This window comes from Hemiscyllium ocellatum, chromosome 44 (assembly GCF_020745735.1).
Source record: "Hemiscyllium ocellatum isolate sHemOce1 chromosome 44, sHemOce1.pat.X.cur, whole genome shotgun sequence".
NCBI classification, from domain to species: domain Eukaryota; kingdom Metazoa; phylum Chordata; class Chondrichthyes; order Orectolobiformes; family Hemiscylliidae; genus Hemiscyllium; species Hemiscyllium ocellatum.
The window spans coordinates 887,767-914,642 of record NC_083444.1 but is presented as its reverse complement, the minus strand read 5'-3'; the positions used below and the strand labels follow the sequence as shown (position 1 = coordinate 914,642).

The following is a 26,876-nucleotide window of genomic DNA, read 5'->3' as shown; positions in this document are numbered from 1 at the left end:
GGATGTGCAGGTCAGGGTGGGTTGGCCATGGGAAATTGTCCCATAGTGTCCCAGGATGTGCAGGTCAGGGTGGATTGGCCATGGGAAATTGTCCCATAGTGCCCAGGGATGTGCAGGTTAGGGTGGGTTGGCCATGGGAAATTGTCCCATAGTGCCCAGGGATGTGCAGGTTAGGGTGGGTTGGCCATGGGAAATTGTCTCATAATGCCCAGGGATGTGCAGGTTAGGGTGGGTTGGCCATGGGAAATTGTCCCATAGTGCCCAGGGATGTGCAGGTTAGGGTGGGTTAGTCAGGGGGCAATGTATATTGATAGGGTAGGGGGAATGGGTGCGATTGGGTTACTCTTTGGAGAGTCAGTGTGGACTTGTTGGGCCAAATGGCCTGTTTCCACACTGCAGGAACTCTTATGATTCCATGAAACAGATTGTCCTGCAATGTCCTCTCCCAGCCCAGCCAGCAAGGGCTGTCACGGAGGAATAATATTTCTCCAGTGGTATGTCCAGCCTGTGGGAGGAGTTATATTCGGAATGTGAACATTCACACACCTCTCCATTTGGGATCACGAGGTTCGCTCAGTTACTGTATTTGAAGGGTATATGGGGAAGTTGGAAACACCACAGCTTAACTAGGCAGTAATGTAGGAGTCAGTGTCTCAGAGAGAAACTCTTCCAAGAGGATTTGTAAATAGCGGTGCTGTTAGAGCACACACACACACAGAGACTGACTGAGAGACAGAGACTGAGCGAGACAGACAGAGTGGGGGAGACCGAGAAAGAGAGACTGGGAGACATTGACAAATAGACTGAATGTGGGCGGAACCCACATGCATTATAAAACCAGTCTTCCGAAAGCTACCCCAAGTTTGTGTTTGAGTGAGTGAGGGAGAGAGTTAGTAGCTGTGGGGATCAGTGTGAGAATGACTGAGTTATGTGACTGACCCAGAATACTTGTTCCAAACTTCATCGTCGTAGAAAATCCAAGGAGATTTGGAATTTGGACCCCGCCATTTGGAATCAGGTGATAATGTTTGTTGCTAAACTGTGGCACTGACAGAACCGTGGGTCAGGAGGTTGCACATTCACCTCACTGATCCCTGGGTTAGAGAGAGAGGTTGAGTGTGTGTGTGTGTGTGTGTGTGTGTGTGTGTGTGAGAGAGTGTGTGTGTGTGTGTGAGAGAGAGAGAGAGAGAGAGAATGTGTGAGTGAGAGAGAGAGTGCTAAATCAGCCAGGGTTCCTGCGCCTGATCACTTGGTTAGAGAGAGAGAATGTGTGTGTGTGTGTGTGTGTGTGTGTGTGTGTGTGTGTGTGAGAGAGAGAGAGAGAGAGAGGAAATCAGCCAGGGTTCCTGCGCCTGATCACTTGGTTAGAGAGAGAGAGAGAGAGAGAGAGAGAGTGTGTGTGTGTGTATGAGAGAGAGAGAGAGACAGAGGAAATCAGCCAGGGTTCCTGCTCCTGATCACTTGGTTAGAGAGAGAGAGAGAGGGACACTGTGTCTGTGTGTGTGTGTGTGTGTGTGAGAGTGTGAGAGAGAGAGAGACACAGAGGAAATCAGCCAGGGTTCCTGCGCCTGATCACTTGGTTAGAGAGAGAGAGAGTGTGTGTGTGTTGTGTGTGTGTGTGTGAGAGAGAGAGAGAGAGAGAGACACACACAGAGGAAATCAGCCAGGGTTCCTGTTCCTGATCACTTGGTTAGAGAGAGAGAGAGAGAGTGTGTGTGTGTGTGTGTGTGTGTGAGAGAGAGAGAGAGAGAGACAGAGGAAATCAGCCAGGGTTCCTGCTCCTGATCCCTGGGTTAGAGAGAGAGAGGGAGGGGGAAATAGCCAGGGTTTCTGCTCCTGATCCTTGGGTTAGAGAGAGAGAGGGAGGGGGAAATAGCCAGGGTTCCTGCTCCTGATCCCTGGGTTAGAGAGAGAGAGGGAGGGGGAAATAGCCAGGATTCCTGCTCCTGATCCCTGGGTTAGAGAGAGAGAGGGAGGGGGAAATAGCCAGGGTTCCTGCTCCTGATCCCTGGGTTAGAGAGAGAGAGGGAGGGGGAAATAGCCAGGATTCCTGCTCCTGATCCCTGGGTTAGAGAGAGAGGGAGGGAGAAATAGGCAGGGTTCCTGCTCCTGATCCCTGGGTTAGACAGAGAGAGGGAGGGAGAAATAGCCAGGGTTCCTGCTCCTGATCCCTGGGTTAGAGAGAGAGGGAGGGGGGAAATAGCCAGGGTTCCTGCTCCTGATCCCTGGGTTAGAGAGAGAGGGAGGGGGAGATAGCCAGGGTTCCTGCTCCTGATCCCTGAGTTAGAGAGAGAGGGAGGGGGAAATAGCCAGGGTTCCTGCTCCTGATCCCTGAGTTAGAGAGAGAGGGAGGGGGAAATAGCCAGGGTTCCTGCTCCTGATCCCTGGGTTAGAGAGAGAGGGAGGGGGAAATAGCCAGGGTTCCTGCTCCTGATCCCTGGGTTAGAGAGAGAGGGAGGGGGAAATAGCCAGGGTTCCTGCTCCTGATCCCTGGGTTAGAGAGAGAGGGAGGGGGAAATAGCCAGGGTTCCTGCTCCTGATCCCTGGGTTAGAGAGAGAGGGAGGGGGAAATAGCCAGGGTTCCTGCTCCTGATCCCTGGGTTAGAGAGAGAGGGAGGGGGAAATAGCCAGGGTTCCTGTTGTATCTGCACCTCCTGCCCCACTGTCACTCCGAAAGGCCATTCCAGGCAGGAACTGTTATTTGTGAAACTGATGGGCAGATGGGGGTTGGGAGCTCAGCCCTGGGGCTATCAGGAATATATCAGAGACTGCTGAATGGCCAGATTACAGACATCATACCGAACTCAACTAAACGTCGGGGGGGGGGGGGGCAGGTTCTGGACTGGGACAGAAGATGGGGAAGGGAGTTTGTGTTAGGGAGTGGGAGTCTATAAGTTTGGGTTATCCAGGGGGGTTCAGGGAGGAGAGTGTAAGTGTGAGGGGTATTGTTGTGGGTCAGGGACACAATCACCATTGTGGTTCTGCAGGGCCTGGGAGCACAGAGAATGGCCATTCAGCCCATCGGGTGTGTGATTGCAGTGTCTGATTAGGATTCAGTGCTGATCAAAGCCCTTTGTTACAGTGTACCGACCACACGGCAAGCAGAGAATGGGGGTGAAGGGACTCACCTGTTTCCCATGGCACACCAGGCGCAAGGAGCGTGGCAAACTGGCAAAATCTCCGAGTGCTGAAGGTATGTTCACCTCCGAATCCAACCGCAGCCCTTATCCACAACCCCTGACCGCACTCTCCCGTATGCTGCCTCTCACCATTCCAATATGGCCTAAAGTACCACACGAGGTACCACAGTTAGCACTTAGTCAGTACCCACCATTCCCTGGGTCTCAGCCCCACTCCGCCTGAATGTAATCAGAGCTTCCCAATCCCGGGTATAAAATACCCTATCCCAATCTCCCGAGAGTGACAATCCCTCTCCCAATCTCCCAGTGAGTGACATTCCCTCTCCCAATCTCCCAGTGAGTGACAATCCCTCTCCCAATCTCCCGAGAGTGACATTCCCTCTCCCAATCTCCCAGTGAGTGACATTCCCTCTCCCAATCTCCCAGTGAGTGACAATCCCTCTCCCAATCTCCCGAGAGTGACATTCCCTCTCCCAATCTCTCAGTGAGGGACAATCCCTCTCCTAATCTCCCAAGAGTGACATTCCCTCTCCCAATCTCCCAGTGAGTGACATTCCCTCTCCCAATCTCCCAGTGAGTGACAATCCCTCTCCCAATCTCCCGAGAGTGACATTCCCTCTCCCAATCTCCCAGTGAGTGACAATCCCTCTCCCAATCTCCCAAGAGTGACATTCCCTCTCCCAATCTCCCAGTGAGTGACATTCCCTCTCCCAATCTCCCAGTGAGTGACAATCCCTCTCCCAATCTCCCGAGAGTGACATTCCCTCTCCCAATCTCCCAGTGTGTAACATTCCCTCTCCCAATCTCTCAGTGAGTGACAATCCCTCTCCCAATCTCCCGAGAGTGACAATCCCTCTCCCAATCTCCCAGTGAATGACATTCCCTCTCCCAATCTCCCGAGAGTGACAATCCCTCTCCCAATCTCCCAGTGAGTGACAATTCCTCTCCCAAACTCCCAAGAGTGACATTCCCTCTCCCAATCTCCCGAGAGTGACATTCCCTCTCCCAATCTCCCAGTGTGTAACATTCCCTCTCCCAATCTCCCGAGAGTGACAATCCCTCTCCCAATCTCTCAGTGAGTGACAATCCCTCTCCCAATCTCTCAGTGAGTGACATTCCCTCTCCCAATCTCCCAGTGAGTGACAATCCCTCTCCTAATCTCCCGAGACTGACATTCCCTCTCCCAATCTCCCGAGAGTGACAATCCCTCTCCCAACCTCCCAGTGAATGACATTCCCTTTCCGAATCTCCCAAGAGTGACATTCCCTCTCCCAATCTCCCGAGAGTGACAATCCCTCTCCCAATCTCCCGAGAGTGACATTCCCTCTCCCAATCTCCCAGTGTGTAACATTCCCTCTCCCAATCTCTCAGTGAGTGACAATCCCTCTCCCAATCTCCCGAGAGTGACAATCCCTCTCCCAATCTCCCAGTGAATGACATTCCCTCTCCCAATCTCCCGAGAGTGACAATCCCTCTCCCAATCTCCCAGTGAGTGACAATTCCTCTCCCAAACTCCCAAGAGTGACATTCCCTCTCCCAATCTCCCGAGAGTGACATTCCCTCTCCCAATCTCCCAGTGTGTAACATTCCCTCTCCCAATCTCCCGAGAGTGACAATCCCTCTCCCAATCTCTCATTGAGTGACAATCCCTCTCCCAATCTCTCAGTGAGTGACATTCCCTCTCCCAATCTCCCAGTGAGTGACAATCCCACTCCCAATCTCCCGAGAGTGACATTCCCTCTCCCAATCTCCCGAGAGTGACAATCCCTCTCCCAATCTCCCAGTGTGTAACATTCCCTCTCCCAATCTCCCGAGAGTGACAATCCCTCTCCCGATCTCCCAGTGAATGACATTCCCTCTCCCAATCTCCCAGTGAATGACATTCCCTCTCCGAATCTCTGTGAGTGACAATCCCTCTCCCAATCTCCCAGTGAGTGACATTCCCTCTCCCGATCTCCCAGTGAATGACATTCCCTCTCCGAATCTCTGTGAGTGACAATCCCTCTCCCAATCTCCCAGTGAGTGACATTCCCTCTCCCAATCTCCCAGTGAATGACATTCCCTCTCCCAATGTCCCGAGAGTGACAATCCATCTCCCAATCTCCCGAGAGTGACATTCCCTCTCCCAACCTCCCAGTGAGTGTGTGACATTCCCTCTCCCATTCTCCCGAGAGTGACAATCCCTCTCCCAATCTCCCAGTGAATGACATTCCCTTTCCGAATCTCCCGAGAGTGACATTCCCTCTCCCAATCTCCCAGTGAGTGACAATTCCTCTCCCAATCTCCCGAGAGTGACATTCCCTCTCCCAATCTCCCGAGAGTGACAATCCCTCTCCCAATCTCCCGAGAGTGACATTCCCTCTCCCAATCTCCCAGTGAGTGACAATCCCTCTCCCAATCTCTCAGTGAGTGACAATCCCTCTCCCAATCTCTCAGTGAGTGACATTCCCTCTCCCAATCTCCCAGTGAGTGACAATCCCTCTCCTAATCTCCCGAGACTGACATTCCCTCTCCCAATCTCCCGAGAGTGACAATCCCTCTCCCAACCTCCCAGTGAATGACATTCCCTTTCCGAATCTCCCAAGAGTGACATTCCCTCTCCCAATCTCCCGAGAGTGACAATCCCTCTCCCAATCTCCCGAGAGTGACATTCCCTCTCCCAATCTCCCAGTGTGTAACATTCCCTCTCCCAATCTCTCAGTGAGTGACAATCCCTCTCCCAATCTCCCGAGAGTGACAATCCCTCTCCCAATCTCCCAGTGAATGACATTCCCTCTCCCAATCTCCCGAGAGTGACAATCCCTCTCCCAATCTCCCAGTGAGTGACAATTCCTCTCCCAAACTCCCAAGAGTGACATTCCCTCTCCCAATCTCCCGAGAGTGACATTCCCTCTCCCAATCTCCCAGTGTGTAACATTCCCTCTCCCAATCTCCCGAGAGTGACAATCCCTCTCCCAATCTCTCATTGAGTGACAATCCCTCTCCCAATCTCTCAGTGAGTGACATTCCCTCTCCCAATCTCCCAGTGAGTGACAATCCCACTCCCAATCTCCCGAGAGTGACATTCCCTCTCCCAATCTCCCGAGAGTGACAATCCCTCTCCCAATCTCCCAGTGTGTAACATTCCCTCTCCCAATCTCCCGAGAGTGACAATCCCTCTCCCGATCTCCCAGTGAATGACATTCCCTCTCCCAATCTCCCAGTGAATGACATTCCCTCTCCGAATCTCTGTGAGTGACAATCCCTCTCCCAATCTCCCAGTGAGTGACATTCCCTCTCCCGATCTCCCAGTGAATGACATTCCCTCTCCGAATCTCTGTGAGTGACAATCCCTCTCCCAATCTCCCAGTGAGTGACATTCCCTCTCCCAATCTCCCAGTGAATGACATTCCCTCTCCCAATGTCCCGAGAGTGACAATCCATCTCCCAATCTCCCGAGAGTGACATTCCCTCTCCCAACCTCCCAGTGAGTGTGTGACATTCCCTCTCCCAATCTCCCGAGAGTGACAATCCCTCTCCCAATCTCCCAGTGAATGACATTCCCTTTCCGAATCTCCCGAGAGTGACATTCCCTCTCCCAATCTCCCAGTGAGTGACAATTCCTCTCCCAATCTCCCGAGAGTGACATTCCCTCTCCCAATCTCCCGAGAGTGACAATCCCTCTCCCAATCTCCCGAGAGTGACATTCCCTCTCCCAATCTCTCATTGAGTGACAATCCCTCTCCCAATCTCCCAGTGAGTGACAATCCCACTCCCAATCTCCCGAGAGTGACATTCCCTCTCCCAATCTCCCGAGAGTGACAATCCCTCTCCCAATCTCCCAGTGTGTAACATTCCCTCTCCCAATCTCCCGAGAGTGACATTCCCTCTCCCGATCTCCCAGTGAATGACATTCCCTCTCCGAATCTCTGTGAGTGACAATCCCTCTCCCAATCTCCCAGTGAGTGACATTCCCTCTCCCAATCTCCCAGTGAATGACATTCCCTCTCCCAATGTCCCGAGAGTGACAATCCATCTCCCAATCTCCCGAGAGTGACATTCCCTCTCCCAACCTCCCAGTGAGTGTGTGACATTCCCTCTCCCAATCTCCCGAGAGTGACAATCCCTCTCCCAATCTCCCAATAGTGACAATCCCTCTCCCAATCTCTCAGTGATTGACAATCCCTCTTCCAATCTCTCAGTGAGTGACAATCTCTCTCCCAATCTCCCGAGAGTGACATTCCCTCTCCCAATCTCCCGAGAGTGACAATGCCTCTCCCAATCTCTCAGTGAGTGACATTCCCTCTCTCAATCTCCCGAGAGTGACATTCCCTCTCCCGATCTCCCAGTGAATGACATTCCCTCTCCCAATCTCCCAGTGAATGACATTCCCTCTCCCAATGTCCCGAGAGTGACAATCCATCTCCCAATCTCCCGAGAGTGACATTCCCTCTCCCAACCTCCCAGTGAGTGTGTGACATTCCCTCTCCCAATCTCCCGAGAGTGACAATCCCTCTCCCAATCTCCCAATAGTGACAATCCCTCTCCCAATCTCTCAGTGATTGACATTCCCTCTCCCAATCTCTGTGAGTGACAATCCCTCTCCCAATCTCCCAGTGAGTGACATTCCCTCTTCCAATCTCTCAGTGAGTGACAATCTCTCTCCCAATCTCCCGAGAGTGACATTCCCTCTCCCAATCTCCCGAGAGTGACAATCCCTCTCCCAATCTCCCAGTGTGTAACATTCCCTCTCCCAATCTCCCGAGAGTGACAATGCCTCTCCCAATCTCTCAGTGAGTGACATTCCCTCTCTCAATCTCCCGAGAGTGACAATCACTCTCCCAATCTCCCAGTGAGAGACAATCCCTCTCCCAATCTCCTGAGAGTGACATTCCCTCTTCCAATCTCTCAGTGAGTGACAATCCCTCTCCCAATCTTCCAGTGAATGACAATCCCTCTCCCAATCTCCCGAGAGTGACAATCCCTCTCCCAATCTCTCAGTGAGTGACATTCCCTCTCCCAATCTCCCGAGAGTGACAATCACTCTCCCAATCTCCCAGTGAGTGACAATCCCTCTCCCAATCTCCCGAGAGTGACATTCCCTCTCCCAATCTCCCGAGAGTGACAATGCCTCTCCCAATCTCTCAGTGAGTGACATTCCCTCTCTCAATCTCCCGAGAGTGACAATCACTCTCCCAATCTCCCAGTGAGAGACAATCCCTCTCCCAATCTCCTGAGAGTGACATTCCCTCTTCCAATCTCTCAGTGAGTGACAATCCCTCTCCCAATCTCCCAGTGAATGACATTCCCTCTCCCAATCTCCCGAGAGTGACAATCCCTCTCCCAATCTCCCGAGAGTGACATTCCCTCTCCCAGTCTCCCAGTGAGTGACATTCCCTCTCCCAATCTATCAGTGAGTGACATTCCCTCTCCCAATCTCCCGAGAGTAACAATCACTCTCCCAATCTCCCAGTGAGTGACAATCCCTCTCCCAATCTCCCGAGAGTGACATTCCCTCTCTCAATCTCCCGAGAGTGACAATCACTCTCCCAATCTCCCAGTGAGAGACAATCCCTCTCCCAATCTCCCGAGTGGCAATACCTCTCCCATTCTCCCGAGAGTGACATTCCCTCTCCCAATCTCCCGAGAGTGACATTCCCTCTCCCAATCTTCCCGGAGAGTGACATTCCCTCTCCCAATCTCCCGAGAGTGACATTCCCTCTCCCAATCTCTCAGTGAATGACATTCCCTCTCCCAATTTCCCGAGAGTGACATTCCCTCTCCCAATCTCTCAGTGAGTGACATTCCCTCTCCCAATCTCCCGAGAGTGACAATCCCTCTCCCAATCTCCCAGTGAGTGACATTCCCTCTCCCAATATCCCGAGAGTGACAATCCCTCTCCCAATCTCCCCCGAGAGTGACATTCCCTCTCCCAATCTCCCGAGAGTAACATTCCCTCTCCCAATCTCCCAGTGAGTGACAATCCCTCTCCCAATCTCCCGAGAGTGACATTCCCTCTCCCAATCTCCCAGTGAGTGACAATCCCTCTCCCAATCTCCCGAGAGTGACATTCCCTCTCCCAATCTCCCGAGAATAACATTCCCTCTCCCAATCTCCCAGTGAGTGACATTCCATCTCCCAATCTCCCGAGAATAACATTCCCTCTCCCAATCTCTCAGTGAGTGACATTCCCTCTCCCAATCTCCCGAGAGTGACAATCCCTCTCCCAATCTCCCAGTGAATGACATTCCCTCTCCCAATCTCCCAGTGAGTGACATTCCCTCTCCCAATATCCCGAGAGTGACAATCCCTCTCCCAATCTCCCCCGAGAGTGACATTCCCTCTCCCAATCTCCCGAGAGTAACATTCCCTCTCCCAATCTCCCAGTGAGTGACAATCCCTCTCCCAATCTCCCGAGAGTGACATTCCCTCTCCCAATCTCCCAGTGACAATCCCTCTCCCAATCTCCCGAGAGTGACATTCCCTCTCCCAATCTCCCGAGAATAACATTCCCTCTCCCAATCTCCCAGTGAGTGACATTCCATCTCCCAATCTCCCGAGAATAACATTCCCTCTCCCAATCTCCCAGTGAGTGACATTCCCTCTCCCAATCTCCTGAGAGTGACATTCCCTCTCTTTTGTATGAACCTATCACGATCAGCGACCCTCCATCTCCACAGGGCTCCAGTTGAGAATGCCGGAGCTAAAATCTGTCTCTCCCACTTCCCTCAGGAAGCCCAGGCCCGGATGAGGTGCTGCGAAGGAGTAAGGGGATCAGCGACGATCCGAAACACTGCGCCTACTACAGCCAGAAAGCTCACCTCTCCTTCCGGCATGAACTGGAATCAGCCACCTCAGTCATCGACTCCACCAACTGATCCCCCACCGCCCGCCTCCCAGAGAATCCGACCCCGGCTCCCGGGGCCAATCCCAGCATCCCCAGATCATCACGGCGCTCTGGGTTTGGGGCGGGGGTGGGCGAGGGTGAAGGACAGGAGTCAGGCAACTTGCAAACATATCATACGGACTGATATATTTGATCCACTCCATTATCCTGATGGGACTTTCTTTCACACCACTGGGTGGTGGTGGGGTGAGCTGTGTTCCTGAACTGCTGCAGTCTAGGGGGGTATAGGAATTCTCAATGCCATTGGATAAGGAATTCCAGCTTTTAAATCCAGTCATAGGAAACCAACAGTAACATATTTCCAAACCCAGGATGGTGTGTGACTTGTGTTATCCAGAGTATTCCCTCCCCCTCCTGACCTGTGCGTTGTAGATGGTGGGTCAGGCTTTGGGGGGAGTCAGGAGGGAGTTACTCGCTGCAGGATTCCCAGCCCCTGCCCTGCTCCCGTAGACACTGAGTTGATGTGGGGAGTCCAGTTGAGTTTCTGGTCAATGGTAACCCCCAGGATGTTGATAGTGGGGGATTCAGTGATGGGAACACCATTGAATGTCAAGGGGGCGGTGGTGAGATTGTCTCCTGTAGGAGGTGGTCACAGCCTGGGATTTATGTGGGGTGAATGTTACTTGCCCCTTGTCAGCCCAAGCCTGGATATTGTCCAGATCTTGCTGCATTTAAACTGCTTCAGTCTCTGAGGGAGCGGGGTGGATGGTGCTGAACACTGTGTAATCATCGGTGAGGATCCCCACTTCGGACCTTCTGATGGAGGGAAGGTCATTGAGGAAGCAGCTGAAGATGGTTGGGCTGAGGACACTCCCCTGAGGGACTCCTGCAGAGATGGCCTGGAGCTGAGGGGACTGACCCTCCAACCACCACCACCACCTTCCCATGTGCCAGGTATAGCTGTAACCAGAGGAATGCTTGTCCCTGATACCCACTGATTCCAGATTTCCCCGGGCTCCTTGATGTCACACTCGGTCGAATGCAGCCTTGATGTCAAGGGCTGTCCCTCTTCCCTCCCCTCTGGAATTCCGCTCTTTTGTCCATGTTTGACCCAAGGCTGGGAATGAGGTCAGGAGCTGAGTGACCCTGGGGGATCCCAAACTGGGCGTCACTGAGCAGGTTATTGCTGAGCGGGTGCTGTTGATGACCCCTTCCATCACTTTCCTGATGATCGAGAGGAGACTGATGGGGAGGGAGTTGGCCGGGTTGGATTTCTCCTGCTTTTTCTGTGCAGGACATACCTGGGCAATTTTCCCCCTTGTTGGCTAGATGCCAGTGTTGACACCTTGTCGATGAACTATGTTACCAGCAAATCCAGAACAAAGCTCTTTCACAAACATATGGATAAGGATGAGGGAGAGATTGATGAACAGAGGCTGCTGGAGCCTGGAGAGAGCAGTCGAGAATAACACTCATTTAAAAACCGAACATGCAGAGGTACACTCAACACCAGAATGTACTGAGGAAGCAGGCATACAGCAGGACAGGCAAAACATCTCATCAGCAGGTCCTGACAGAGTCACAGAGATGTACAGCACAGAAACAGACCCTTCAGTCCAACCCGTCCGTACCGACCAGATATCCCAACCCAATCTAGTCCCACCTGCCAGCACCCGGCCCATATCCCTCCAAACCCTTCCTATTCATATCTCCATCCAGATGCCTCTGAAATGTTGTAATTGTACCAGCCTCCACCACATCCTCTGGCAGCTCATTCCATACCCGTACCACCCTCTGTGTGGAAAAGTTGCCCATTAAGGTCCTTTTAAATCTTCCCCTCTCACCCTAAACCTATACCCTCTAGTTCTGGACTCCCCCACCCCAACGAAAAGACTATCTATTTACTCTATCCATGTCCCTCATAATTTTGTAAACCTCTATAAGGTCACCCCTGAGCCTCCGCGCTCCAGGGAAAACAGCCCCAGCCTGTTCAGCCTCTCCCTGTAGCTCAGACCCTCCAACCCTGGCAACATCCTTGTAAATCTTTTCTGAACTCTTTCAAGTTTCCCCACATCCTTCCAATAGGAAGGAGACCAGAATTGCACATAATATTCCAACAGTGGCCTAACCAATGTCCTGTACAGCCGCAACATGACCTCCCAGTATACTGGGAGAGAGTGAGGTCTGCAGATGCTGGAGTATCAGAGCTGAAAATGTGTTGCTGGAAAAGCGCAGCAGGTCAGGCAGCATCCGAGGAACAGGACGTTTCGGGCAGAAGCCCTTCGTCCCAATATGCTGACCAACAAAGGAAAGCATACCAAACGCTGCCTTCACTATGCTGCACCTCCACTTTCAAGGAACAGGATGGAGAGAATGGCCTCCCGCGGGGGGACATGTGATACGTGCAGATGGTGAAACAGAGCTGACCGAGAAATGGGGAATCTGCAGGAACCGATGGTACCGAGAGGCAGAAGCTCAAACAGTCTGAATTCGGGACAGCCCACACCCTCAGCAGCAATGATTGTGGGGAATTGGAAAACAGCCACGTTAACTACTGAACCGCAATCGTGGGTTTGCACCGTTTTACAAAGTGAAACAGAACACAATCCCAGGGACGGATCACCATCAGCACTCGGGGGTGTTTGGAAAGGTGATGAATTCAGCAGCGAAGTGGTTCCCGGAGATTGTCTGTCTGGTTTCCTGGCCTGCCTTTGTAACACTGGCTGGCTTTCTGATACTCAACGCCCCACATCACTCCTGGGTCAGGCAGCAGCACACGCAGACAAAGATCCCTGCACACATTTTATATTAAAGTTTGGATTTAATACCAGAATAAACTTGCATTGATGCAGCTTATCAAAACACCAAAACCCATTTCCAAATATACAGATGTATTCTTTTAAAAACAGAGCAAGAGTTCCCACCAGCATAGTGTGGGTCAGCCCTGGCAGGCTCCATTGGACACAGTGCCCCTGGGTTAGGGTGGGGTGGGGGCAGCAGGAACACTAACAGGTCAACACCACACAGGACTGGACTCAGCTGTGATGCCTGGTGTAGCCGAATATCCCAGCCAGTAATTATTGTGTGGTGGGTCAGTGTGGGGGAGGCAGGAATGAGGGGGGAGATGGAGAGGAGTGAGTGGCAATGATGTGGATGGGCGGGGAGACAGGACAGGGCATGGGGGCTTCAGGAGGGGGTGAGGAGACAGAGTGGGGGACATGAGGGTTGGGGGAAGGCGGGGGTGGGGGAGACTGGATTGAGAGAGACTGGGTGGTGGGGGGAGACGGGAGGAGGAGACTGGGTGGTGGGGGGGGGAGGGGGGGAGACTGGGTGGTGGGGGGAGACGGGAGATGGAGACTGGGTGGTGGGGGGAGACGGGAGGAGGAGACTGGGTGGTGGGGGGAGACGGGAGGAGGAGACTGGGTGGTGGGGGGAGACGGGAGGTGGAGACTGGGTGGTGGGGGGAGACGGGAGGAGGAGACTGGGTGGTGGGGGGAGACGGGAGGAGGAGACTGGGTGGTGGGGGGAGACGGGAGGAGGAGACTGGGTGGTGGGGGGAGACGGGAGGAGGAGACTGGGTGGTGGGGGGAGACGGGAGGAGGAGACTGGGTGGTGGGGGGAGACGGGAGGAGATTGTTGGAGGGGGGTGAAGATGGCTGGGGTGTGACTGAGGGGAGATGGGGGTGAGAGACGGGGGGTTGGGGGTGTTGAGTTGTTTAAGCAGACGAGGGAACACCAGTGGGAAGTCCCCAGCTGGGTACAGGATGCCAACTCCTTGGGGAAGCCAGTCTCGCCGTGAACGTTCAGCCTTCGAGCAGCGTGCTATCACTCGGTAGTCAGACTGGCACTCCAGTGGACAGTGAGTGACGGTCAGTCGTGGGCTGAGAGCCGGATGGGTTTACGCTGGGCGAGCCGTTCCAGTTGCTGCACCGTCTGGGCGATGTCCAGCAGCCCCTCCTCATCCAGAACGTGCCGGGACTGGCACAGAAACTCCTAGAGACAGCGACGGAGACACACCGCGTCACAGGCAGAACCAATCCCACAGGCCAGGGGGCCGTCACTGGCAGCCCGACCCCTAGGCAGGGAGGGAGAGGGGGAAAGGAGGGAGAGGGGAGCGAGGACAGGGGAGGAGGTGGGAGGGGAGCGGGAAGGGGGGGGGGGGGGAAGCAGGGAGCGGGGATGAGAGGGGGAGGGGAGGAGGGTGGGGAGGAGGGGGAAGCGGGGGGGGGGGGGGGGGGGGGAGGAGGGTGGGGAGCGGACTCCTGCCAGTGACAAGATCCCGATAATGTGAGCGAGGGACCCAGCGCACCCCCAGCCCCCACACTCCCGACACGACCCCCACCCCAGGAATCCGAATTACCCACAGCCCCTCCCCCAAAACCAACATGCATTTACCCGACTCGGCTCCCCCCCTCCCCCACCCGGCCCCAGAGACTGGGGGTTAACCCCCAGGGCCCGGGAATGGCCTGCTGTACTGGCCCACTCCCAGCACCCCGAGCCTCTTCCCCCCCCCCCCCCCCCCCCCCGCCTCACCCCACCACCCCCTCCCCTAAAGAAACCCTTCGGGGGGGGTTGGGGGCAAACCGTTCCGGAACATTCTTTACCTGGATCCTCTCGGGTCATCACTGGCCGGGGGAGGGGGGGCCATGCTCTGGAATCTTCCGCAAGGACCCAGTGGCTCCAGCCGGGCCTCACCACCCTGGCCCCCCCCCCCCCCCCCCCGATTTCCTCAAGGTTGGGGTGGGGGTGGGGAACATGGAACACAAACCTCTCTGGGCCCCAATTCTCTCCCTCCCCCCTCAGTTTCTCCTTGTTGGGGTGGGGTGCAATGCCCCAAAATTTGCCCCCACCCCCCTCTCGTGTGCACACACAACGCAAAGTCACCCCTCATTTGCCCCTGTCCTCCCCCCACCACCCCACTCATGTTGGGATTGGCAGGGAAGGGTAGAGTGAAGCCTCCCGCAGGCGAATAGCACACCCAGCGTTCCGATCCTACCAGACATGGGCCTGGAGGTGGGGGTGGGGTGTCACAGTGCTCAGAGAGGGCTCAGCCTCCACAAACACAACCCCCCCCCCCCACATCTCACCCTAAGCCCCACCCCCACCGCAGATACCCCCGGGGTGGGGAGAGGGGGTAACGTTACAGCAGCCTCACTCACAGGGGTGGGGGTGGGGGTGGGGGTGGGGAGGGGAGGGGTTAAACACCCAAAATTCACTCACAACGACCATCCACCCCCCCCACCCACAAACCCGACTCCAACACCCCTGCCCCACCCCCAGTATCCCCTCCCTGCTCCCAAAACCCCACCCCCACCAACATTGGGTGGGCCCACAAGGGAAGACTCAGAGAGCAGCTTCTTGGGGGGGGGGAAAAAGAGGTGTCACGGGGCTGTGGGAGGAGGGTAAATGGGGGGAGGAGGGGGACGGGGGGCTATGGGAGAGGGGTAAATTGGGGGAGAGGGGGACGGGGGCTGTGGGAGGGGGGACAGGGGGCAGTGGGAGGGATAAATGGGGCTGTGGGAGGGGGTTAAATGGGGGGGAGGAGGGGACAGGGGCTATGGGAGGGGGTAAATCAGGGGAGGGGGGACATGGGCTGTGGAAGGGGGTAAATTAGTGGACGGGGGCTGTGGGAGGGGGTAAATGGGGGAGAGGGGAACAGAGGGCTTTGGGAGGGTGGAATGGGGGTTGTGGGAGGGCAGATAAATGGGGGGAAAGGGTGACAGGGGGAAGAGGGTAAATGGGGGGCACAGAGTCCATGATGGAGGGGAGAGGGGTCACGCTGAGGGTGATGGGGCTGAGGGGGTCAGTGCTGGGGAGGTGTGGGGTATCGGACTGGGGTAAATAAATGGGCAATGGTTTGTGCAGACTGTGGGGGGGGTGGGGGCTGCTCTCTGTTGGGGTGTGGGGGGGGGGGGGTGGTTAGTGAGGTCCCGTCGGTTTTAACGGTGCGATTGTTTCACACAGACACCACGGACACGCTGATTCAGAGACACATTGATATAATCATCTACATCTTTGTATAAATTAATTTTTCCAGCAGCAATAATTCAGAATGCACCACCCCCTTCCTCTCCCAGGGGGAGGTGGGGCAGGGGAGGGGTGAAACAGGTCAGAGGTGGGAGGGGGTGGGAAAGGCACAGTAGGATCCCAGTCCCGGGAACGGGCTCCACGCCCCCTGGAAGCTGGGATTTGCCCCCCAGCCCTCCTGTGTCCCCCGACCTGATGTAAGGCACCACGCGATGGGAGTGTGTTTGGTCTCGGGGGGGGGGGGGTTCCTGGGTCTGTGCCGTGGGGGGAGAGACCGGGCTCTGTGCCTCCTAAAGCACTCGCTCCCCCCCACCCTCCACCTTCCACATGGGCTTTCGAGTGATGGACAGGAGCAGATTGAATAAACTCCCCCCTCCCCACATTAACGCAGCCTCAGGGTCCCCCACCCCCCCCCATGGCAAACCCTGAGGGTGGGTTTCACAGACCCCTCTCCTTCTGGGCACAGACCTGAATGCCCCCCCGCCCCCCCCCCCCCCCACACACACACACGGCACAGACGTTTAACACAAAGCAGCACAGCTCCCCCCCCCACCCCCGATCGATACAGGCAACATTTCAGTCAAAACATGACAGCCGCCCTTCCCCCAACATCGCCCACCCCCCCCAGTGAGCACAGAGTCCCCCCCCCGGAGCAGTCTTTACTGAGGAGCCCCAGACACAGGACTGTCTGAGGCAGGGGACTGCGACTAGCTGCATTTGTATAACTGCCCACAGCATGGCAGTCCATGTTTAATCCTCAACAGCTCAGTTGCAGTTAGACATCTCCAGGCACACGGGACCGCGTTTAGGCTCCTGTACGTCAGTGTGCAGGTCTGTGTTTAGGCTCCTGTACGTCAGTGTGCGGGTCCGCGTTTAGGCTCCTGTACGTCAGTGTGCGGGTCTGTGTTTATAGGTCTGCCTGTTGTGTGTCTGTGTCTGTGTCTCCGTGTGTCTGTGTGTGTGTGTGTGTGTGTGCGTGTGTGCGTGTGTGCGTGTGTGCGTGTGTGCGTGTGTGCGTGTGTGCTTGTGTGTGGTGTGTGCGTGTGTGCGTGTGTGCGTGTGTGCGTGTGTGCGTGTGTGCGTGTGTGCGTGTGTGCGTGTGTGCGTGTGTGCGTGTGTGCGTGTGGAGGGTGACCACGTGGAGAAAGGCTGTGCCTGTGGTTGGGGTCAGGGGCAGGCTCCCGGGGGTCTCTCTGTACCACCCCTACCCCTCGGCAGTGCGGTAACCAGGCAACACGGTGACAGTCTGTTGGTTAGAAGCTGGGGAGGTGGGAGTAGAGCAGGTAAAGCAGGGACATCAGGCAGATGTAGAACACAGAGAAGGCAGCGAGCTGATGGGGGGAGCCACTCGCAGGGGGCTCCACACAATCCAGGAGGAACGCCACCGTCCGCCCCACAGTCTGCAACTTTCCCAGCAACACATCGCACGGTAAACAGAGCGCAGGCTGTGGAAGACAGGCAACACAACAGCGGGACATGGGGAGGGGGAAAGAGATAGGAGGGGGGGCAAAGAGAGGGGGGGCAAAGAAATGGGAGGGGGGGCAAAGAGATGGGAGAGGGGCAGAGAGACGGGAGGAGAGGGTGGGGGGGGGGGTGGTAAGAGTTTAAACATTGCGAATGCTACAGGACCTCAGCAAGTTTTGAAAACATCACAATCCCCCGCAAAGTCAGACACATCACACAGTGTAGTCAGACACAGGAAACAGACATGCACCACCCCCACACCCTCATCCACCCCCACCACCCCCGCACCCACCCTCACCCCAGCCCTGCCCCTGCCCCCTCACCCACCACCCCCCCACACCCACCCTCACCCCCACACCCACCCGCACCCCCTTATCCACCCCTGCACCCACCCTCACCCCCACCCCCTCATCCAACCCCACCCTCACCCCACCCCCTCATCCACACGGAAATACAATCCCCCATTCCCTCCCATCAGCACAGCCTGGAGTTAAACATCCCCCTCATACCCCTCTCCTCAGACCCAGGAGCCCGGGAGGCTGGAGGGCAGAGAATTAGCCCCGTGACTCAGAGGTCACCCCCCTCCTACCCCAGCCCCTCTCCGAGAGGGGAGATACCACCCGGTGAGAGGAGAATTCTTCACTCGTTTCTCTTGTGGGGTGTGGGGGTCTCTGGCTGGGCTGTCCCTAGTTGCCCCCCCTTGAGAAGGTGGGGGGTGGTCTGCCTTCTTGACCCGCTGCAGTCCATGTGCTGGAGGGTAGACCCACAATGTCCCAGAGGGAGGGAATCCCAGGATTCTGACCCAGCCACACTGAGGGAATGGCGATATATTCCCAAGTCGGGATGGGGAGGGGGTCGGAGGGGAACGTGCAGGGGGTGGGGGTTCCCCTGTACCTGCTGCCCCTTGTCCTTCAGGATGGAAGGGGAGAAGGGGCTAATCCAGGGGACACTATCGTCGACAGCACCCCTCAAAGTGTGAACCCGAACATACCCACCCTCAGTGACCCTGACTGAACTCTGCTGAGGGGCAGTGGTAGTGCTGCTGTCTCTGAGCCAGGAGCCCAGGGTTCAAAGGGTTCAACAGGAAAACACTGTCGGGGAAGGGGATGATGGAATCAGATTCCCAGCATTTGATGCTGTGTCTCAGATCAGACAATGACAGAACAGGATGGAACACACCGCAGTGAGGGGGGGCTCCCCCACTCCCCCCACCCTGGGAGGTGGGCAATGTGGAGGGTTACAACAAAAGCCCCATCAGAGGGGGACGGGGACGCTGCCTGCTATTACAATCCCCCACAGCCCGGGATACAGCCCGGACTCCCAGCCCAGTGGGGAGACAGCAGCCACCCCACCCTGCCCCACCACCTCACCGCAACCCCCCTCCCCCCCACCCCACTGCAACTCCCCTTCCCCCCCACCCCCACCCCCAGGGAATTACCTGCGGCACTCCCACCTTCCGACACGCCTCGAGGAAACTGTCCACGTTCCTTCGCCTCTTCGCCAAACTGAGCTTAGGCTTGGGGGGGGGGGGGGGGGGGGGGGGGGCGGGCGGGGGGTGTAGGGTGTAGGGTGAGGAGAGGAGAGAGGGGGAAGGGTGTCAGTCAGGGGAAGGGGGGGAGGGTGAGTGGAGGAGGGTGGGGGAAGTGGGGGGGGAGGGAGGGAGGGAGGGTGGGGGAAGGGGGGGGGAGGGTGGGGGAAGGGGGGAGGGGAGGGGAAGGGGGGGGGTGGGGGGGAGGGAGGGTGGGGAAAGGAGGGAAGGGGGGAGGGAGGGTGGGGGAAGGAGAGTGGGGGAAGGGGGGGGGAAAAAGGGGTGAGGTCCCAGAGTTAACTCAATATAATAAGCTCCAAGATGCACCAAACATTAAACCCATCAGCCCCTCAATACACTCCCCTCGCCCCCCCACCTCTTCCATTCCCCCCCCACCCTCCCTCCCTCCCCTCCCCCACTCACCACGGCGGGGGATGGGATGTGGATGACCGAGATGGAGCGGGGTCGGATCTGGTTGACCAGCTGACACAGGGTCACTCCGTTGTTTAGCGCCTCCCCCAGGTCGTCCGGTAACGTCTGGTTCAAGCGGCTCTCGATGCTCTGTCCAACACAGAGAGAGGGAGCTCAACAGGAAGGCTCCCTCTACACCCAGCACACGGACCGCACCGGGTAACACACACAATCCAACTCCCTCTACACTGTCCGCCCAACCAAACACTCCCAGGGACAGGGACAGCACGGGGTTAGATACAGAGTAAAGCTCCCTCTACACTGTCCCCCCCCACCCCCCATCAATCACTCCGAGGGACAGCGGAGAGGGGGGGGGGGTGGGGGTGGGGGTGGGGTCACTGTCCATGTCCTGCTCTGGGTGTCAGACCCTGTGTCCCAGCTCAGATCAAACCCCCATGTCGCTCCGTCAGCAAAGGAACAGGAACAAAGGCCATTCTGCCCATCACCCTGCTATACAGAGACAGGAGGGGGCCATTCCACCCATCACCCTGCTATACAGAGACAGGAGGGGGCCATTCCGCCCATCACCCTGCTATACAGAGACAGGAGGCTGTTCAGCCCATCAGGTGTGTTCCTCCATGCCTGTGTTGTCACCCAAATCCATCCATCCCCTGACCAACCCTACCCCACCGTCACCTCCCCCCCACCCCCTGTGGGCTGTGTGGGGTTTCCCGGTCACTAACTCAGCCCCAAGGACCGGATTATCAACATTTCCCTCCCCTTGTCCCAGTTTTCCTGCCCTTTGGGAATTGTCCAGACAGTGGGAGGTGGATACGGATACCCCGGTACCTTCCTCAGCTGGAATACCAACTCCGAGTCGTCCGGACCCTCCTCGGGGAGCCGCTGCCTCACCGCCGCGTTCGGATCAGATTCCGGGAATGACGGACTCTGCGGAGACATCGGGCTCACGACTGGGAAAAGGAACAGGATGAGGATCAGGCAGAGGGAGCTGCACCCAGATCCCGGGAACCCTCCCATCACAGCCCCACCCCAACACTCATCACCGGGGCAACAGACCAGAGTGTGGGGGGGGGGGGGGGGGGGGGGCACAGTGAGGGAGGACATACTCCCGAGGGGAGGAGGGGGGACAGACCCAGGGGGAGGAGGAGGAGGGGGGACAGACCCAAAGGGAGGAGGAGAGGAGGGGGGACAGACCCAGGGGGAGGAGGAGGAGGGGGGACAGACCCAGGGGGAGGAGGAGGAGGGGGGATAGACCCCAGGGGAGGACGAGAGGAGGGGGGACAGACCCAGGGGGAGGAGGAGGAGGGGGGACAGACCCAGGGGGAGGAGGAGGAGGGGGGACAGACCCCAGGGGAGGACGAGAGGAGGGGGGACAGACCCAGGGGGAGGAGGAGGAGGGGGGACAGACCCAAAGGGAGGAGGAAGGGGGACAGAGCTCAGGGGAGGAGGACAATGTGAGGGGAGGGGGGCAAATGCAGGGGGAGGGTCTCAGAGGGGGAGGGATCCCCCAGAGTTGGGGTGAGGCCCCCCAGGGGTGAGGGTGGGGGTGGTCCCAGACACTGACCTGACGAAGCCCTGATGTTGCTGCGTGTGGACGATCTGAACAGGAAGCTGTTGGGACGGCTCACGGTACTGCCCTCCCTCTGGGTCAGGGGTACGGACACTGACACGCCAACTACTGGGGGGAGAGAAAGAAAGATTACATCACCACAAAAACCTCACCCACCCACACCCACGGGCGGGGGGAGAGAAGGGAGCACATTGCCCCTCCCCTCCCATCTCCAGCCGGTCCTCCCCTCCCATCGAGACCATGGTAACTGTGGGGCTGCTCAGAGTCAGAGACGTAGAGCACAGACCCTTCGGTCCAGCCCGTCCATGTTGACCAGATATCCCAACCCAATCTAGTCCCACCTGCCAGCACCGGCCCATATCCCTCCAAACCCTTCCTATTCTTATACCCATCCAGATGCCTCTTAAATGCTGTAATTGTACCAGCCTCCACCACTTCCTCTGGCAGCTCATTCCATACACACACCACCCTCTGGGGGAAAAAGTTGCCCCTTGGGTTTAGGGTGAGAGGGGAAAGATATAAAAGAGACCTATGCCCCTCTAGTTCCTGACCCCAGGGAAAAGACTTTGTCTATTTATCCTATCCATGCCCCTCATAATTTTGTAAACCTCTATAAAGGTCACCCCCTCAGCCTCCGACGCTCCAGGGAAAACAGCCCCAGCCTGTTCAGTCTCTCCCTGTAGCTCAGATCCTCCAACCCTGGCAACATCCTTGTAAATCTTTTCTGAACCCTTTCAGGTTTCACAACAACTTTCTGATAGGAAGGAGACCAGAATTGCACGCAATATTCCAACAGTGGCCTGACCAATGTCCTGTACAGCCACAACATGACCTCCCAACTCCTGTACTCAATACTCTGACCAATAAAGGAAAGCATACCAAACGCCTTCTTCACTATCCTATCTACCTGTGACTCCACTTTCAAGGAGCTATGAACCTGCACTCCAAGGTCTCTTTGTTCAGCAACACTCCCTCAGACCATATCATTAAGGGTACACGTCCTGCTAAGATTTGCTTTCCCAAAATGCAGCACCTCGCATTTATCTGAATTAAACTCCATCTGCCACTTCTCAGCCCATTGGCCCATCTGGTCCAGATCCTGTTGTAATCTGAGGGAACCCTCTTCGCTGTCCACTACACCTCCAATTTTGGTGTGATCTGCAAACTCACTAACTGTACCTCTTATGCTCACATCCAAATCATTTATGTAAATGACAAAAAGTAGAGGGCCCAGCACCGATCCTTGTGGCACTCCACTGGTCACAGGCCTCCAGTCTGAAAAACAACCCTCCACCACCACTCTCTGTCTTCTACCTTTGAGCCAGCCCCTTTGGGGGGGGGGGGGGGGGGGGGAGGGGAGGGGAGGCAGACAGAGAGACTCTCGGACATGCACACCGCGCCCCTCACCTGTCGGATTAGCTGCTGCCGAGGAGCTGCTGGAACTGTTGCCAGGTTGACTCTCACTCTGCAAACACAAAGGAAAACGGGAAGGGCAGCCTGAGGTTATCCAGCAAGATCCCACAGAGACAACACGAGACAAGGAGGAAGACAGGAGCGGAATACTGTAGCAGTGAGTGGTGGAAAACCCACAGAAACCGTCACCGCAGAGCAGCCTCAGAGTCACCGCTCCACAAAGCCAGCCCCGGGGGGAAGAGAGAAGGGAAATGGGATATGGGCCCCCCCATTGTCACCCCCTCCCCAAATATCACAGCAGCGTCCCATCGTCACCCCCTCCCCAAATATCACAGCAGCGTCCCATCGTCACCCCCACCCCAAATATCACAGCACCGTCCCATCGTCACCCCCTCCCCAAATATCACAGCACCGTCCCAACGTCACCCCCCTCCCCAAATATCACAGCACCGTCCCAACGTCACCCCCTCCCCAAATATCACAGCACCGTCCCATCGTCGCCCCCCTCCCCAAATTTCACAGCACCGTCCCATCGTCACCCCCTCCCCAAATATCACAGCACTGCCCCAACCACCCCACCCCTCCCCAATGCAGACACTGCTCCCTTTGAGGGTGTTCCCTGGATTCCGAAGAAGACCCCCACCCCGGTCCCACCTGGGGAGTGGGGGAGGGGGTCACTTACCTGTTGTAGGGAGGGTCCGGTCACACTGTTCCCCGCGGTGACACTGGGGGGGGGGGGGGAAACAAACACATCATTAACACAGAGACACCCCCAAACCGGCAGCACCATTAATCCGGGATTCATCCCGGAGCAGCTACACACCCAGGGGGGAGCGATCCCGGAGCAGCTACACACCCAGGGGGGAGCGATCCCGGAGCAGCTACACACCCAGGGGGGAGCGATCCCGGAGCAGCTACACACCCAGGGGGGAGCGATCCCGGAGCAGGTACACACCCAGGGGGGAGTGATCCTGAGCAGCTACAGACCCAGGGGGGAGTGATCCCGGAGCAGGTACAGACCCAGAGAGGAGTGATCCTGAGCAGCTACAGACCCAGGGGGGAGTGATCCCAGAGCAGCTACAGACCCAGGGGGGAGTGATCCCAGAGCAGGTACACACCCAGGGGGGAGTGATCCTGAGCAGCTACAGACTGGGACACAAGGATAATCCCGAACCCAGGAGGGATCGGGATTTGAACCAGGCTCACCCACACCCACCAGTAGGGGACTGAGTGCAGACTGAAAGCTGAATCCCCATCCAGGGGTAATCGCCGGGGTGGGGTAACAGAGAGACCCCCTCATCCCTATCCCATGACCCAAGCCCACTCCCACACGGAGTATTAGCGGGGGTTGGGGGTTAGAATTCCAGGCCACTCTCAGGGTGTCTGCTGTCCTGGGCTGAGGGATATTCTGTAGGAGGTTGGAGGAGGGGGGGAGGGGGGGGAGTGAGGGACAGAGGCTGTCCTCCTGTGGACACTCTCAGATGCTCACCCCGACGGTGGATCCTTCACATTGAGGTCACTCAGCGCTGGTATCCTCGAGATAGAACTGACACTGACGCCCCTAGAGAGAGTTGGGGGGGGGGGGGGGAAGGAGGAGAGAGAGAGAGAGAGAGAAAAAGAGAGGGAGAGAGAGAGAGAGAGGGAGAGAGAGAGAGAGAGAGAGAGGGGGAGGGAGAGGGAGGGAGAGAGAGACACACACATTACTCTTCAATGGGCCCAATCCAACATCCCAGATTCCCCGTCATTCCCAATCTGATATCCAAACTAGAGACACCTGCGCCCCCTCCAACACATTCCCATCCAATATGCCAGACAACCCACCTCTCCACCTGACACTCTGGAGACCTCACTATTCCCAATCCTAACCAGAGACTCCCCACCCTCCCCCCACTTGTCAGACACCCACATTCTCCATTCGACATCCCGATCGGAGACCTCACCCACCCCCAAAGGTCTCCGTCTGACATCCCAGCGACGTCCTTCCAATCCACATCCAGATTCCCAGACACTGCCTCCCAATCCGACATCTGATAGACCATTCACCCTCTTCCCTATCCATTCCCACATCCCAAACAAACTGCTCTACCCCTCCCTTTCCCCCCCCCCCCCCCACCCCCCCCCTCTCCATCCGCACGTGCATCCCAAACACATCGGTCCATTCCACATCCCAGAGACACCATCCCAAACAGAACACCGACCCCCCAACCCACCCCCCCACCAAAAACAGAGAGACTCCCAGCTCCTCTCCCCAAAAAAAATCACAGGTTCCAACGGTCTGCTGCTTCCCCACCCCCACCCCTTTCGGAAGGACATTTGCCCCCACCCTGGGGGGATGGAGGGAGGTTGACTCACACAGTCCCTCCCTCCCTCTCTCCGGGAGGAGGGGAGTCCGGGAAGGTGCAGGGTCTGGGAGGGGTCTCTCCCCGGGAGCCGGGAGGTGAAGGGGAGATTGAACCCAGGCGTCTGTACCCCTGGGGGGGGGCAGGAACCAGAGGGACCCCGATTAGAGGGAGGGGTGTGTGGAGAGGGGTGGGGGTCATTGCATTCTGGGACACAGCCTCAGAGGAGGGCTGGGGGGGAACAAGATAAAAAGAGTGTCATAGAGACGTACAGCACGGAAACAGACCCTTCGGCCCAACCTGTCCATGCTGACCAGATATCCCAACCCAATCCAGTCCCACCTGCCAGCACCCGGCCCATATCCCTCCAAACCCTTCCTATTCATATACCCATCCAAATGCCTCTTAAATGTTGCAATTGTACCAGCCTCCACCACATCCTCTGGCAGCTCATTCCATACACACACCACCCTCTGTGTGAAAAAGTTGTCCCTTAGGTCTCTTTTATATCTTTCCCCTCTCACCCTAAACCTTTGCCCTCTAGTTCTGGACTCCCTGACCCCAGGGAAAAGACTTTGTTTATTTACCCTATCCATGCCCCTCATGATTTTATAAACCTCTATAAGGTCACCCCTCAGCCTCCGACGCTCCAGGGAAAACAGCCCCAGCCTGTTCAGCCTCTCCCTGTAGCTCAGATCCTCCAACCCTGGCAATGTCCTTGTAAATCTTTTCTGAACCCTTTCAAGTTCCACAACATCTTTCCGATAGGAAGGAGACCAGAATTGCACGCAATATTGTCCTGTACAGTCAGGAATCATAGACTCCCCTAAAGTGTGGAGGCAGGCCATTCGGGCTATCAAGTTCACACCAACCCTCCAAACGGCATCCCACCCAAACCCATTCCCTTCCCCAATCACTGTAACCCTGCATTTCCCAAACCTGCACATCCCTGGGCACTATGGGACAATTTCCCATGGCCAACCCACCCTAACCTGCACATCCCTGGGCACTATGGGACATTTTCCCATGGCCAACCCACCCTAACCTGCACATCCCTGGGCACTATGGGACAATTTCCCATGGCCAATCCACATTTTTGGACTGTGGGAGGAAACCGGAGCACCCGGAGGAAACCCACGCAGACACGGGGAGAATGTGCAAACTCCACACAGACAGTGACCCAAGGCTGGAATCGAACCTGGGACCCTAGTGCTGTGAGGCTGCAGTGCTAACCACTGAGACACCCTGCTGCCTGCAACATGACCTCCCAACTCCTGTACTCAATACTCTGACCAATAAAGGAAAGCATACCAAACGCCGCCTTCACTATCCTATCTACCTGCGACTCCACTTTCAAGGAGCTATGAACCTGCACTCCAAGGTCTCTCTGTTCAGTAACACTCCCCAGGACCTTCCTGTTATGTTCTTTTGATGGGAGGGGGAGAGTTACAGTGCTGTGGGGACAGGGCAGAGGGAGGCAGATCGAGGGTGGCTACCAGACAGTTAGACCCCCCTCAAAGGGGCTAGCCCAGCTACAACAGCCTACTGTAGCTCCTTACGAGATACACAGTCGTATCCAGCTCGGATACAGGCAGGGGATTGAACGGGAGGGAGCATGGAACCCGGAATCCTAGGCCAGGGACCTGGGCACAGCACAGGACGGGGTGGACTGGGTCAGACTCACCTCTCCCTCCGCTCCAGCGCCTGCGTCTGCAGCTGCTTCTCCCGTTCCTGCCAGATCTGTAAGGTCTCTGGGCGCCTCCTCTCCTCCCCTTCCCGATGTAGATCCTGTTTACTTGGAGGTAGCTCTCGGCTCAGCCTGCAGAGAAGACAAACTGGTCAGCTTCATCCCAGACAGCCTGCTGCAGACTGACCCGAGGGGCTGAATGGCCTCCTGATGTTCCTGGGTGACAGGCTGGAGGAGGAGGGGGCTGAATGGCCTCCTGTTCCTGTGTGACAGGCTGGAGGAGGGGGGGCTGAATGGCCTCCTGATGTTCCTGTGTGACAGGCTGGAGGAGGAGGAGGCTGAATGGCCTCCTGATGTTCCTGTGTGACAGGCTGGAGGAAGATGGGCTGAATGGCCTCCTGTCCCTGTGTGACAGGCTGGAGGAAGATGGGCTGAATGGCCTCCTGTTCC

At 56.5% G+C, this 26,876-nt stretch overlaps 1 protein-coding gene and 1 long non-coding RNA gene across 4 annotated transcripts in view; one reads left to right on the top strand and one right to left on the bottom strand.

Moving 5' to 3' along the window:
• Positions 1–575: 575 nt before the first annotated feature.
• Positions 576–12,836, top strand: LOC132835347 (uncharacterized). The gene is made up of 3 exons (XR_009647306.1): positions 576–1,018; positions 3,083–3,193; positions 9,852–12,836. It is a non-coding gene; the product is annotated as an uncharacterized LOC132835347 (long non-coding RNA).
• Positions 12,837–13,584: 748 nt separating this feature from the next.
• The window catches only part of LOC132835346 (DISP complex protein LRCH3-like), a 44,259-nt gene continuing 30,967 nt past the window's right edge, over positions 13,585–26,876 (bottom strand). The window contains exons 11-19 of one of the 3 annotated variants that reach the window (XM_060854799.1): positions 26,424–26,558; positions 23,890–23,961; positions 23,083–23,125; positions 22,395–22,452; positions 20,982–21,095; positions 20,246–20,367; positions 19,409–19,546; positions 18,896–18,973; positions 13,585–13,959 (exon numbers count right to left, since the gene is read on the bottom strand). In XM_060854799.1, the coding sequence (XP_060710782.1) occupies positions 13,837–13,959; positions 18,896–18,973; positions 19,409–19,546; positions 20,246–20,367; positions 20,982–21,095; positions 22,395–22,452; positions 23,083–23,125; positions 23,890–23,961; positions 26,424–26,558 (883 nt within the window). In that variant the 3' untranslated portion in view covers positions 13,585–13,836. Of the gene's footprint in view, positions 13,960–16,630; positions 17,439–18,895; positions 18,974–19,408; positions 19,547–20,245; positions 20,368–20,981; positions 21,096–22,394; positions 22,453–23,082; positions 23,126–23,889; positions 23,962–26,423; positions 26,559–26,876 lie in introns of those variants that run through there. The other 2 variants (XM_060854797.1, XM_060854798.1) reach the window with 2 other exon arrangements.